Source organism: Oncorhynchus tshawytscha, linkage group LG01 (genome assembly GCF_018296145.1).
Source record: "Oncorhynchus tshawytscha isolate Ot180627B linkage group LG01, Otsh_v2.0, whole genome shotgun sequence".
NCBI classification, from domain to species: Eukaryota; Metazoa; Chordata; class Actinopteri; order Salmoniformes; family Salmonidae; genus Oncorhynchus; species Oncorhynchus tshawytscha.
The window spans coordinates 76,217,942-76,233,169 of NC_056429.1; the positions used below are offsets into that span (position 1 = coordinate 76,217,942).

Below are 15,228 nucleotides of genomic sequence, written 5' to 3' on the forward strand. Positions count from 1 at the left end.
AGCAGGTGTGGCTGAAATAGCCAAATCCACTAATTTGAAGGGGTGTCCACATACTTTTGTGTATATATTGTATATTTGCAGTATGTTGTCTCACTGCTATGATATGTCAAGTTTGAGCTCTTTTTTTTTTTTTTAATTCCCTTGAATACAGAAATTTGTGAATGTTTTTTCAGCACCCTGACCAGAAACATTCGTCACAGAAGAGGAGAGAAGGTAGTGATCAACGTACCCAGTAAGTGTAAATAAAAACCGGTCTTCACCATTTGCACTTAACAATTACACCACTCAGTCAAATACATTTTGTCATTTTCACTGGTCAAATTTAGAATACATACTTATCAGTATCTATTTTTCACTGTGCTTCTTTCTCCTTGTTAGTCTTTAAAGACAAGTGCACTCCATCTCCATTTGTGGAGAAGTTTCCGGAGGATGATGGGGAAGCCGCCAGAGCAGCTCTCCCTGATCACATCTACATGGATGCCATGGGCTTCGGAATGGGCAACTGCTGTCTTCAGGTATATGCTAGACATTATACTAATAGTAACATTGTATAATGTTGTTATTTGTTTGTCTTTGGATGCATGTTCCTTTTTTCAGTCGTACATCATAAATTACGTGTTCATATACTAGACTAGAGAATATTTTTTAAAGGTTGTGGGCATGTTTATAATGCCTGTTGATTAGTCCTTAAATGAACTTGAACCTTATGTTTTTCCAGGTGACATTCCAAGCTTGCAGCATTGAAGAGGCGAGGTACCTTTATGACCAACTAGCAACATTCTGCCCCATAGTGGTAAGACGTGCTTAATGACATTCTAGACAATTCTGTGCGTCCAACTTTGTGGCAACAGTTTGAGGAAGACTTTCATGTCTTTGCATGACAAAGTGAGGTCCATACAGAAATGGTTTGACCACAACCATATTTAACACCTTTGGGGTGAATTGGAACGCCTACTACGAGCAGGCCTAATCGCCAAACATCAGTGCCGACCTCACTAATGCGCTTGTTGCTGAAAGGAAGCAAGTCCCCACAGCAATGTTCCAACATCCACATACTTTTGGTCATGTAGTGTATAATCCATAAATGCAGTTCCCATTTAAGTCAAGACTGGCAGCCATTGTTAGTGTACCCATGAGTTTAACAGTCAAATTGCCAGGTTCCAAAACCCGTCTATGGTATCAATGCAACAAGCTGTTCCTTGGGAGTGATATTAGTTGGAAGATGGTGATCATGCATTGATAAGAACAGCAAAGCAGGCAATGACGATAAATAATAAAACAGGCTGCACTTCTAAAAGCCTATTTCACACCATAGCATGTTGAATTTGCAAGAACTGTTCTTTCATTTTGATTTCAGCACAAATGAAAATGGCACTGACTCACGCATGTTTGATGTTTCAGTAATGTCTCAATGAAGAATTCTGCGTTCGACTAGCAATGTTGTTCATACATGTGCAGTTGCAAGCCTGCTAGATTTAGCTACACGCCAACACGGGGTTGCCAGGTCTAGCTAACATTTCTATCCCAATGACCACAAAACCCGCCCAAGCCTGAACTGGCCCAAGTGTTTTTTTTTTGTTGTTTTTTTTTCTTCTTCTCTCTCTCGCAGCAAAAAAGAAAATGTACAGAAAAAATTGCATCAAGTAATTTTTTTAAATCAAAGGTGTTGTAAATGGCTTGAATCATTACAGTATTCAATAATGCTTTGGTTGTTTCGAGTGCTTTTTGTGGGGTGGAAACTGGAAAGCTAATTGTTGATCGTTAACAGATGGCCCTCAGTGCTGCTTCGCCGTTTTACAGAGGCTATGTGTCAGACATTGATTGTCGCTGGGGAGTTATTTCTGCCTCGGTGGATGACAGGACCGGGGAAGAGAGAGGGCTGGAGGTGAGCAGATGAATCATGAAAAACTGGCCCCTAATTAAAGAAACATGACCTTGCCACTAGTTGCTTCAGGGGGTTGAGTGTCCTGCTCAGATAGGCATTATGAATTTCTCTGATTTCCTGGTGTTCAATTGTAATGTTAGTCAGAGCAGATTTTCAGTTATTTGTTTGTTGAATTGTCAGAAGATTTTCCTATTTTTCATATTCATGGTCTTTTAATGTCTATGAAAATGTTGTCTTTGCAGCCTTTGAAAAGCAACAAATTTCGAATCTTGAAATCAAGATATGATTCAATCGACAGCTACCTCTCCAGTTGTGGCGATAAGTACAATGACATAGATCTGACAATAGACGAGGAGATCAACAAACAGTTGCTGGATGCAGGTAAACACTGTAACAAATACATCAGTAATAGAACATGTTGAATGGTAAGTGATTGGGGAAAATATTATTTTAAAATGAGTAGTAAAATAATCATACAAAAAGTGATGTATTGTTTAGGCATTGAAACTGCCTGTACGACAATGTTTTAAAAAACTTTTATTGGATTTGTTTTAATCATAAAATGTTCTATAGAGAAGTGATCAGAATCTGTGTTTTGTAGGGATTGACAAACTGCTGGCCCAACACATAGCCCATCTTTTCATCCGGGATCCGCTGTCACTCTTTGAGGAGAAAATTCACCTGGATGATGAAAACGAGTCAGATCACTTTGAGGTTAAAATGATACCCATCCTATACTGATTTACTGTGGCTGCATTACTGCTGAAAACCAGACCAATGCTTGTGACAGATTTTAAAAGGAGGATTTTTCGTTTATATAATCAAAATGTATTTTCCATGTCACGTCTCTCTTGTAGAATCTGCAGTCAACCAACTGGCAGACAATGAGGTTCAAACCTCCTCCTCCAAACTCGGACATTGGATGGCGAGTTGAGTTCCGCCCCATGGAGGTAGCATAAGCCTTACAACTCTGACACAAAAGATTGAATATAATTAGGATATTTACCTGAAATGCGCTCATTGGCAATTTATGCATGTCTGCTAAATAGTGTTACGTGAACAAACAATACTTGCAACAGGATTTACATGTACTGTGTCTTAACTTCTTTTTGTACAATGTTAGTGTAGAAATATTTAGTGGACATTTTCTTTTATTTCAGGTGCAACTTACCGATTTTGAAAACTCTGCTTACGTTGTTTTCATCGTCCTGCTCACCAGGGTTATCCTGTCCTATAAACTAGACTTTCTCATCCCCTTGTCAAAGGTGAGAATGTGGTTGTTCTTGTTACACTTGTCATTCGCTGAATTTTATGAAATTCAATTAAGTTAGACTGGTTGTTTTTGTGGAGTTCCCAGTACATTCACTTTCGAGTCTCATAGCAATGGGTCTGAATACTTAAGTAAATAAGGTATTTCTGTTTTTTAATTTTTAATACCTTTGCTAAAATTTCTAAACCTGTTTTTTGCTTTGTCATAATGGGGTAGTGTGTGTAAATTGATGAGGAAAACTATTTAATCAATTTTAGAATAAGGCTGTAACCTAACAAAATGTGGAAAAATGTAATGGGTCTGAATACTTTCCGAATGCACTGTATAGGTCTGTGATATAACACCATTTGTTTTAGTGTGCTTTGTCTTGTCTTTGAACAGGTTGACGAAAACATGAAAGTGGCCCAGGAAAGAAATGCAGTCCAAGAGGGCATGTTTTACTTCCGGAAGGACATCTATAAAGGTGAGATGATACAAGTCCAGTGTTTTGAAACCTGGTCGGGGCGCGTTTTGTCAAAATGCCTAAACAGTTTAATGCTTCCTCTTCTCTTGTGTCATAGGCTGTAACCCTGTCCTCGATAGCTCCTCAGCGGCCCAGAACGGCTTGGACAGTGAGGGTGACAATGAGTACATACTGATGAGCATTGACACAATCATCAATGGAAAGGTGCTTATTAATAATATTTCTAATTTAATATACAGTGCCTTGCGAAAGTATTCGGCCCCCTTGAACTTTGCGACCTTTTGCCACATTTCAGGCTTCAAACATAAAGATATAAAACTGTATTTTTTTGTGAAGAATCAACAACAAGTGGGACACAATCATGAAGTGGACTGACATTTATTGGATATTTCAAACTTTTTTAACAAATTAAAAACTGAAAAATTGGGCGTGCAAAATTATTCAGCCCCCTTAAGTTAATACTTTGTAGCGCCACCTTTTGCTGCGATTACAGCTGTAAGTCGCTTGGGGTATGTCTCTATCAGTTTTGCACATCGAGAGACTGACATTTTTTCCCATTCCTCCTTGCAAAACAGCTCGAGCTCAGTGAGGTTGGATGGAGAGCATTTGTGAACAGCAGTTTTCAGTTCTTTCCACAGATTCTCGATTGGATTTCAGGTCTGGACTTTGACTTGGCCATTCTAACACCTGGATATGTTTATTTTTGAACCATTCCATTATAGATTTTGCTTTATGTTTTGGATCATTGTCTTGTTGGATGTTACGTTCCCCTCTGCCTTAGTTTTTACGGGGGTAAAAACTGTCGGCAATGCAGAAGGAATACTCAGTGCATTGTCTTCTACCTCAACATTCTCAAAAATAGAACTAGCCAAATCCACCACATCTCCTAGCTTGCGAGATTGTGCCCTCGTTAACACACAAGCAGGAAAAACATGTGGAAATGCTTGAACCAATTTCTCATCTGTAGTTCTGATTTCTGGGTTGTCTACTACCTCTAACACAGGAGTGACATTACCACCTGCAATATCATTCCCTAGTAGCAATTTTACTCCTGATACTGGCAGTGTAGACACTACACCAACACGGAAACGTCCTGATACCAAGTCTGACACTAAGTGGACCCAGTGTAATGGTACAGGTACGGTTTTTGTCTCTATCCCCTGTAATATGACATGTGAGCCACAATACGTTTCAGGAGACCAGGGTAAAGCATCAGTAATGATTACTGACTGCGCCGCCCCAGTGTCACGTAGGATTTGGATAGGCTTTTGATCAGTTGGTTCTCCTGTTAAGGAAACATAACCGGCAGAGATAAACGGAGCATAGACAGGATCCGGTTTCTCAAATGCTGAGTCAATATCTCGATCCAATGGACGATCCAAAGACTTGACTAAACCCAAACTTTTCATTTTTGGGGACGGTGACTGGGACTGTTGCGGTTTATTTTTCAAAACTGGGCAGTCCGCAATCACGTGACCCTTTTGGTGACAGTAAAAACATTCACAGATTTCTTGAAAAGGCTTAGGGTTGTTAGAGGAAAAGCGACCTGAACGAGGAACTGATGACGTAATCGTCCGGCCTTCAAAACATGGAGCACCAAAGACAGTCTTGTGTGTCAAAGCGTACTCATCTGCCAACACTGCTGCTTGGGCCAATGTCACCACTTTCTGTTCATTTAAATGAACTACAAGTCTATCTGGGAGGTTGCTTTTAAAGTCCTCCAACAGCATCAACTCCCGAATATCAGCAAAGGTGTTAGCTTTGCTGGCTGAACACCAACGACTAAACAGAGACTCTTTGTCCCTAGCAAATTCAACAAATGTACGGTGAGACGTTTTTTTGTGGTTCCTGAAGCGCTGCCTATAAGCTTCAGGCACCAACTCATAAGCCCGCAACACGGTAGTTTTAACTGTATCGTAATGTAAACTGTCTTCCAGGGAGAGAGCAGCTACTACTTCCTGGGCTTTCCCAGACAATTTACATTGTAACAGAAGCGGCCAAACCTCGAGTGGCCAATGCAGCGCAGCGGCCACACGCTCAAACGCAGAGAAATAATAATCAACTTCCGACTCTCGGAATGGAGGGACTAAAGCTATGTTTTTACTCACATCGAAGTGGGTTGGATGATGAGCAGCTTGTGGAGTCGCACTGGAGGCAGCGTCTAGCTCCAGTTGTCGGATCCTCACCTCCTTGTCAGCTTCTATTTTCCTAATTTCAAGTTCAAAATTCATCTGTCTCTCTTTATCTTTTTGCTCCATTTCTAACCGAGCCAGCCTCACCTTCAGCCTAGCAGTCCCATCTGAACGACCCGAAGCAGAAGATAAAGGATCGAATCGGGGCAATGTAAAAGGGGTACGAGGAACCCCTTCCTCCGCCCTGTCCTCTGACTTGGCATCAGAAGGTCTACCCGTCTCCTCTCCTTGCAATGAGAGAATCTGTTCTCTCACTAAACCCTCCCTGACTAGCACCAACAGCTCAGCCTTTAGGGCTTTCTCAGGGAATACAAATCCATAATGGTCAGCTATAGCTACAAGGTCTACTTTACGAAACCTCACCAAACAATCAATAGAGGGCGCTTCAAAAAACTTGGAGATGGCTGAGGCAGCCATCTTTTACAATGCAGTCTCCTGAACACACTAACTAAACAAGTCATCCAAACTCACAACCTACCATCACACCTCAATCACTAACCACAGAGAGAGCTCAGAGCAGCAGGGTCCGGTGGGTTTAATGGAAAGATCCCGGAAGAGCCCCCATTAAGTTACGCACGCCTCTATGAAGAGGGAACGCAACACCCTGCTACAACTAAACTCTCTGTGAAGCGAAAAAGGTATGGACTGTAGGTGCAAGTAAAAATGACAACAAGCAGAATGTGGTACCGTTTACAAGGACTTTATTCCTTTACACGGTAATATGGGGAAAAGGGGCTGGACGGAACCAAAGCAAAGAAAGTAAATCTCAAAGCCCCCCCCCCCTCTCCTATCTTACCTGCCTACCCACTACTTACCTAATTTACCTGGTGCCCTAACCAAAATACAAGGGGTGGTCCGCCCAGGTCTTACCTAGTGTGCCTAGACAGCGAATATGCTACGGGTATATGTATGCCCGCGGGCCTCTTGCCTAAGCACTCCCTAGGTGCCTTCCCCTTCCCCCCTGGGAACAAATGAAACAGAATATTAAACAATTTCACAAACAAACTAAGAAACAAAGGACATCAAATAAGTTCTATCTGAGCAACAAACTCACAAAACATACCAACTCTCAGCAATGAACTCCCAGCAAAATCAACCTCTAGCAAAATCTGTCTTGACGAGGGGGCTTGGTCAAGTGCGCCCAGTAACTGGCAAAGTGGAAGCAATTGTTGCTTTTCCTGCTCCCACTACTCGCCGCCAGTTGCGCAGATTCCTAGGGATGGTAGGGTACTATCGTACATTCTGTAAGAATTTCTCGACGGTAGTTGCTCCCCTTTCATCTCTGCTTAGTCCCAAGGTACCATTCAAGTGGTCCAAGGACTGTAACTACGCTTTTGAGTCCGCTAAAGCGCTACTTTGTAGTGCCCCAGTGCTTGCCGCCCCAACTTTGACAAACCTTTTAAGTTGGAGGTAGATGCTAGTATTATGGGGGTGGGTGCGGTTCTCTTACAGGAAGATGAAGACGGAGTGGATCGGCCCGTCAGTTTCTTCTCCCGTAAGTTCAACTCGTGTCAGTCAAGGTACTCTACAATCGAACACAGTTCTTTGAGGTATATGTGGGCTCCAGTGCCTTGCCTGTAGTGGTCTTCAAAGACCATAATCCGTTGGTGTTCTTGAAACAAATGTACAACCAGAACCGCCGCCTTATGCGGTGGGCTCTGATTGTGCAAAGATATAATGTACAGATAGCTTATGTGAAGGGCTCGTCGAATGTGGTTGCTGACGCTCTATCACGGGTTTACTAACTGGGGATACGTTGGCATTTATTATTGCAAAACTAGGTTTGCAATTTTTGTGGTGGGCGTGTTACGTTCCCCAGATTATGTGTTGTAGTTTGTGTATTTGCATGTGTTTATTTCAGGAAATGGCTTCCTGAAATCCCTCAAGCAGCTGATTGGTCGACTCCATGGCTAATTGGAGAGCTGACCCCGCCCCCTCTGGGAACAAATGAAACAGAATATTAAACAATTTCACAAACAAACTAAGAAACAAAGGACATCAAATAAGTTCTATCTGAGCAACAAACTCACAAAACATACCAACTCTCAGCAATGAACTCCCAGCAAAATCAACCTCTTAACAAAATCTCGCTCTAGCAAAATCTCTACAATGACCTCCCAGCAAATCTCTCTAGCAAATCTACCTCCAGCAAAATCCTCTACAAAAAAGATCTTCCTCCTGAACAGAACACTGGCTTTTATATAGCGTCAGAAGGAATGGGTAATTGGAGACAGCTGCGTCTCAAATAAATCTCTGTCCCAGTCTCAGGTCTTTTGCAGACTCCATCAGGTTTTCTTCCAGAATGGTCCTGTATTTGGCTCCATCCATCTTCCCATCAATTTGAACCATCTTCCCTGTCCCTGCTGAAGAAAAGCAGGCCCAAACCATGATGCTGCCACCACCATGTTTGACAGTGGGGATGGTGTGTTCAGGGTGATGAGCTGTGTTGCTTTTACGCCAAACATAACGTTTTGCATTGTTGCCAAAAAGTTCAATTTTGGTTTCATCTGACCAGACCACCTTCTTCCACATGTTTGGTGTGTCTCCCAGGTGGCTTGTGGCAAACTTTAAACGACACTTTTTATGGAAATCTTTAAGAAATGGATTTCTTCTTGCCACTCTTCCATATAGGCCAGATTTGTGCAATATACGACTGATTGTTGTCCTATGGACAGAGTCTCCCACCTCAGCTGTAGATCTCTGTAGTTCATCCAGAGTGATCATGGGCCTCTTGGCTGCATCTCTGATCAGTCTTCTCCTTGTATGAGCTGAAAGTTTAGAGGGACGGCCAGGTCTTGGTAGATTTGCAGTGGTCTGATACTCCTTCCATTTCAATATTATCGCTTGCACAGTGCTCCTTGGGATGTTTAAAGCTTGGGAAATCTTTTTGTATCCAAATCCGGCTTTAAACTTCTTCACAACAGTATCTCGGACCTGCCTGGTGTGTTCCTTGGTCTTCATGATGCTCTCTGCGCTTTTAACGGACCTCTGAGACTATCGCAGTGCAGGTGCATTTATACGGAGACTTGATTACACACAGGTGGATTGTATTTATCATCATTAGTAATTTAGGTCAACATTGGATCATTCAGAGATCCTCACTGAACTTCTGGAGAGAGTTTGCTGCACTGAAAGTAAAGGGGCTGAATAATTTTGCACGCCCAATTTTTCAGTTTTTGATTTGTTAAATTTTTTTGAAATATCCAATAAATGTCAGTCCACTTCATGATTGTGTCCCACTTGTTGTTGATTCTTCACAAAAAAATAGTTTTATATCTTTATGTTTGAAGCCTGAAATGTGGCAAAAGGTCGCAAAGTTCAAGGGGGCCGAATACTTTCGCAAGGCACTGTATCTTTCTCCTGAGCCCTTTACTGCAAATCAGGTTTGAGGAGTTCGTAAGGTAACTTTAGTAAACTCTTGAGTTCAAATGTGTATAACCGGTACCACGAAATTGGCTCACCTTTTAGCCAGGTAAATTTCTATGGCAACAAATCCTTCGGAACTAACCTGCTTCGAACAGGCTAACTCAGGGAATACTCCATTTATCCGGAATGAAATGTCTGAGCCACGAGTTGAAGACCTATTAAATAGGATGCCACATTTCATAGGATGCCACATTTCCAACAAGTCAGTTCGTCACATTTCTGCCCTGCTAGAGCTGCCCCAGTCAACTGTAAGTGCTGTTATTGTGAAGTGGAAACATCTAAGAGCAACAATGGCTCAGCCGCGAAGTGGTGTAAAGTTTGCCGCCATTGGACTCTGGAGCAGTGGTAACGCGTTCTCTGGAGTGATGAATCACACTTAACCGTCTGGCATTCTGACGGAAGAATCTGGGTTTGGCGGAAGCCAGGAGAACACTACCTGCCTCAATGCATAGTGCCAACTGTAAAGTTTGGAGAAATAATGGTTTGGGACTGTTTTTCATGGTTCAGCCTAGGCCCATTTAGTTCCAGTGATGGGAAAGCTTAATGATACAGCATACAATGACATTCTAGACAATTCTGTGCGTCCAACTTTGTGGCAACAGTTTGAGGAAGACACTTTCATGTCTTTGCATGACAAAGCGAGGTCCATACAGAAATGGTTTGACCACAACCATATTTAACACCTTTGGGGTGAATTGGAACGCCTACTACGAGCAGGCCTAATCGCCAAACATCAGTGCCGACCTCACTAATGCGCTTGTTGCTGAAAGGAAGCAAGTCCCCACAGCAATGTTCCAACATCCACATACTTTTGGTCATGTAGTGTATAATCCATAAATGCAGTTCCCATTTAAGTCAAGACTGGCAGCCATTGTTAGTGTACCCATGAGTTTAACAGTCAAATTGCCAGGTTCCAAAACCCGTCTATGGTATCAATGCAACAAGCTGTTCCTTGGGAGTGATATTAGTTGGAAGATGGTGATCATGCATTGATAAGAACAGCAAAGCAGGCAATGACGATAAATAATAAAACGGCTGCACTTCTAAAAGCCTATTTCACACCATAGCATGTTGAATTTGCAAGAACTGTTCTTTCATTTTGATTTCAGCACAAATGAAAATGGCACTGACTCACGCATGTTTGATGTTTCAGTAATGTCTCAATGAAGAATTCTGCGTTCGACTAGCAATGTTGTTCATACATGTGCAGTTGCAAGCCTGCTAGATTTAGCTACACGCCAACACGGGGTTGCCAGGTCTAGCTAAAATTTCTATCCCAATGACCACAAAACCCGCCCAAGCCTGAACTGGCCCAAGTGTTGTTGTTTTTTTCTTTTTTTTTTTTCCTTCTCTCTCTCGCAGTAACAGAGTTGCCAGAGGAGTTGCCACGAAAGTAGCAGTATCTGGTGTGGCCACAAGCTGCATTAAGTACTGCACTGCGTCTCCTCCTCATGGACTGCACCAGATTTGCCAGTTCTTGCTGTGAGATGCTACCCCACTGTTCCACCAAGGCACCTGCAAATTCTCAGACATTTCTGGGGGGAATAGCCCTACCCCTCACCCTCTGATCCAACAGGTCCCAGATGTGCTCAATGGGATTGCGATCCATGCTCTTCGCTTGCCATGGCAGAACATATTGGCTACATTCCTGTCTTGCAGGAAATCACGCACAGAACGAGCAGTATGGCTGGTGGCATTGTCATGCTGGAGGGTCATGTCAGGATGAACCTACAGGAAGGGTACCACATGAGGGAGGAGGATGTCTTCCCTGTAACACACAGCGTTGAGATTGCCTGCAATGACAACAAGCTCAGCCTGATGATGCTGTGACACATCGCCCCAGACCATGACGGACCCTCCACCTCCAAATCTATCCCGCTCCAGAGTACAGTCCTTCGTATAACGCTCATTCCTTCGACGATAAACGCGAATCCAACCATCACCCCTGGTGAGACAAAACCGTGACTCGTTAGAGGAGAGCACTTTTTGCAAGTCCTGTCTGGTCCAGTAACGGTGGGTTTGTGCCCATAGGTGACGTTGTTGCCGGTGATGTCTGGTGAGGACCTGCCTTACAACAGGCCTACAAGCCCTCAGTCCAGCCTATTGCGGACAGTCTGAGCACTGATGGAGGGATTGTGCGTTCCTGGTGTAACTCAGTTTCCATCCTGTACCTGTCCCGCAGCTGTGATGTTTGGATGTACCGATCCTGTGCAGGTGTTGTTACATGTGGTCTGCCACTGTGAGGACAATCAGCTGTCCGTCCTGTCTCCCTGTAGCTCTGTCTTAGGCGTCTCACAGTATGGACATTGCAATTTAATGCCCTGGCCACATCTGCAGTCCTCTTGCCTCCTTGCAGCATGCTTAAGGCACGTTCACGCAGATGAGCAGGGACCCTGGGCATCTTTCTTTTGGTGTTTTTCAGAGTCAGTAGAAAGTCCTCTTTAGTGTCCTAAGGTTTCATAACTGTGACCTTAATTGCCTACCATCTGCAAGTTGTTAGTGTCTTAACGACTGTTCCACAGATGCATGTTCATTAATTGTTAATGGTTCATTGAACAAGACTGGGAAACAGTATTTAAACCATTTACAATGAAGATCTGTGAAGTTATTTGCATTTTTACAAATGATCTTTGAAAGGGATTTCTTTTTTTGCCGAGTTTATTTTTGGGGGGATTGATATGCCAACATGGCTATGGTCATAGGACCTAGGTCCTTCACAAAAGTTAATGAGTTGCATACTACTGATGGATAAATACAGCTGTCAACTGAGCCAGAAATGTACATTAAAAAATTATCCTCTAAAAAGGCCAACATTGGAATAATATTTTGCATAAATGTACAGAAATAATTAACCTACATGTAAAAGTGTAGCCTAGGTTATATGTATATTGGCTACAGCCTATCATGTCCACCCCGATGCTGACATGGAGGCGCCAGAAAATGTAGCTTAACTTCAATGAAACTTTCAAATACATAAAGTCTAAAAGCCAGTCATGTTTGACAGTAATGTCAGATAATTAACATAAAGTCTTGATTCTGTTGACATACTCTGCATTATTCGTTCAGATTAAATGGCCATGAGCCAAGAGAAAGGCCAGTGTCTTGCACAACGCACACATTACCCATTTTGCAACTATTTAACCATAAACTTAACTGTTCAAAACCTGGAGGTTTTACGTCATTTTATAAGGCAAAAATCAGACCATATGTTGAGGGAATTCTTTTATAAACACTAAAATGTGCCATTGAAAACAGTTTTTTTCTATTCTATTGGTTTTCAAATCGACTTCCTTGTCCACCAGGCAAAGGCACATCCTACTCATATTAGACACCCATACTAGTTGTTGCATCTTTAGATCTCCGCTTTCTAAATTTATAACATATTTTAATCTCTGTCACATGAAAACGCTTGCATGTGCCATGCTCGTTTTAGAGAAGCGTGTTCCCGCTAATTGCATTTTGGAACCTTCTCCCGTAACCTACTGCCGTATGCACATTGCTGCACTTATGTGAAGAAATAATATTTTATAAACATTTTAAGATAAATGTTCTGATCTCTTGCGTAAGCATTATTGCTTTTTAAATATTTGATGTACAGTAGTTGTCCCAGAATCTGTTTAAACCATCCCAGATGTTTTTTTTGTTTTGTTTTTTTGCGTCCCCGGAAGGACTGGACAACCTTAATTTAAAGCCCTGGCAACATACCAAGTGAGAAAGCACATTCTTCGATCTTCTCTCTGAAACTGTTGGATGACTATTTCTTAGTTTCTCTCCCTTGCTGTGTTGCCTCTAGTAGGCTAGTGATTAGTAGGACTGGGGGGGGCGGTCAGGATACAATGAACGAGGCAAACAAGAATTATAGTGGGAGAAGTATCTAGCTAGTGCTAATTAAATTGTTTGTTGTTTTCAAATCACTTGTCATGACTGCCTCCCTCCCCACCACTCACTGCCTGATAGTCAGCCGTAGCAGGTCACAGTGAAATAAAATAATAATAATTAAAGAAATATGCCATGGCAGCTGCGGTGCAATTTAGAAGTGGCCCAAAATCCTGCAACCTCCGACCAATACGTTTTCACCCTGTGACATTGTTTTCAAAGTAGCCCATTTTTGCGGGCAAACCATGGACATGGCGACCCTGGGCGGACAACAATATCCACCTTCGTAGTATGGATGAAGCCTGACCTGGAATGTGAAGCTGGCTAGATTTCTAAAAGCCGGAGTAGATCTAGCTTGCTTCGTAGGATAACACTCTGTCTGCACTCTTGAGTTTCAACTATAACAGTTGTTGTTTCTTATCATTTAGGAAGGAGTTTTTCAAGGGCTGATACCAATCCTTAACTGCTACCTGGAAAACATGGAGGTGGACGTCGATACAAGATGCACCATCCTGAACTACCTGAAGCTCATCAAGAGACGCGCCTCAGGTACAGTATATTTAGCGAATGGACAATGACAATTTGACACTGGGTTGGGTAACATGTTTTTTTTGGCTCATAGGACTTCGTAAAAGCACGCAGCATTCTAATAGTGGAAGGCACATTTTGCTCCCTGACACTGTCAAAAAGGTTTGGTAGCTCTTTGTGCATTAGTGTTGAATCTGAACTGAAGCCACATGAAAATGTATAGGATTATAAATGCCAAACATTAACTTGTTTGTTTTTGGTGTATATGTTAGTGTAACATCTTAATTATCAAATCCCCCCCAACCCAAAATCATGATATTTCTCTCTTTCTCCTGATGTAGGTGAACTGATGACCATAGCAAAGTGGATGAGGGAGTTTGTCGACAAGCACACTCAATACAAGCAAGACAGCGTAATAACTGACAAAATAAACTACGACTTACTCCGCAAGTGTGACAGTATCTCAAAAGGAGAGGAGCGATGCCCAGAACTTTTTGGAGACCCAGTCAATAGGGGCAAATAAACCAATTGTCACAGCTGTAATCAATGAATTAATGTGTTGTGCATCATCAATGATGTACGTGAAAAGAGAGCCTAAATATCTGGCTGAACAAAGAAGTGGTCCAAACTACACTAAACAAAAATATAAACGCAACATGTAAAGTGTTGGTCCCAGGTTTCATGAGCTGAAATAAAAAATCCCCAAAATGTTCCGGACACACACAAAACATATTAATCTCAATTTTTGTGCACAAATTTGTTTACATCTATGTTAGTGGGCATTTCTCCTTTGTGCAGTCAAGTTGAGGGAGTGTCCACCAGAGCTGTTGCCAGAGAATTTAATGTTTAATTTCTCTACCGTAAGTCATGTCAATGTCGTTTAAGAGAATTTGGCAGGAAGTCCAACCGGCCTCAGCTGTAGACCACTTGTAACCACGCCGGCCCAGGACCTCTGCATCCGGCTTCTTTGTCTGAGACCAGCCCCCCAGACAGCTGATGAAACTGGGTTTGCACAACTGATGAATTTCTGCAAAAAAAATCAGAAACCGTCTCAGGGAAACTAATCTGCGTGGTCGTTCGTCATCCTCTCCAGGGTCTTGACCTGACTGCAGTTCGGTGTCAATTTCAGTAGGCAAATGCTCACATTCAATAGCCACTGGCACGCTGGAGAAGTGTGCTCTTCACGGATGAATCCCGTTTTCAACTGTACCGTGCAGACTGTATATGGCATCGTGTGTGAGCAGTTTGCTGATGTCCATGTTGTGAACAGAGTGCCCCATGTTGGCGGTGGGGTTATGGTATGTGCAGGCATAAGCTACGGACAACAAACACAATTACATTTTATTGTTGGCAATTTGAATGCACAGAGATACCATGACGAGATCCCGAGGCCCATTATCGTGCCATTCATCCGCCACCACCTCAGAGGAGTGGGACAACATGCCATAATCATAGCCTGATCAAATATATGCGAAGGAGATGTTGCACTGAATGATGCATATGGTGGTCACACCAGATAGTGACTGATGTTCAGATCCACGCCCCTACTTTTATTTACATTATCTGTGACCAAAATATGCATATCTAT

General features: G+C 42.5%; 1 protein-coding gene across 3 annotated transcripts in view; it reads left to right on the plus strand.

Annotated features, from left to right (window-relative positions):
• LOC112256921 (glutamate--cysteine ligase catalytic subunit) overlaps positions 1-14,375 on the plus strand; it is a 39,498-nt gene extending 25,123 nt beyond the window's left edge. For 2 of the 3 annotated variants that reach the window (XM_024430509.2, XM_024430526.2), the window contains 12 exons: positions 174-232; positions 379-515; positions 719-793; positions 1,769-1,885; positions 2,128-2,266; positions 2,487-2,599; positions 2,743-2,835; positions 3,046-3,150; positions 3,537-3,618; positions 3,716-3,822; positions 13,541-13,661; positions 13,982-14,375. In XM_024430509.2, coding sequence (XP_024286277.1) covers positions 174-232; positions 379-515; positions 719-793; positions 1,769-1,885; positions 2,128-2,266; positions 2,487-2,599; positions 2,743-2,835; positions 3,046-3,150; positions 3,537-3,618; positions 3,716-3,822; positions 13,541-13,661; positions 13,982-14,163 — 1,330 coding nt within the window. In that variant the 3' untranslated portion in view covers positions 14,164-14,375. The remainder of the gene's footprint in view (positions 1-173; positions 233-378; positions 516-718; positions 794-1,768; positions 1,886-2,127; positions 2,267-2,486; positions 2,600-2,742; positions 2,836-3,045; positions 3,151-3,536; positions 3,619-3,715; positions 3,823-13,540; positions 13,662-13,981) is intronic. The other variant, XM_024430517.2, reaches the window with a different exon arrangement.
• The last annotated feature ends 853 nt before the right edge of the window (positions 14,376-15,228 follow it).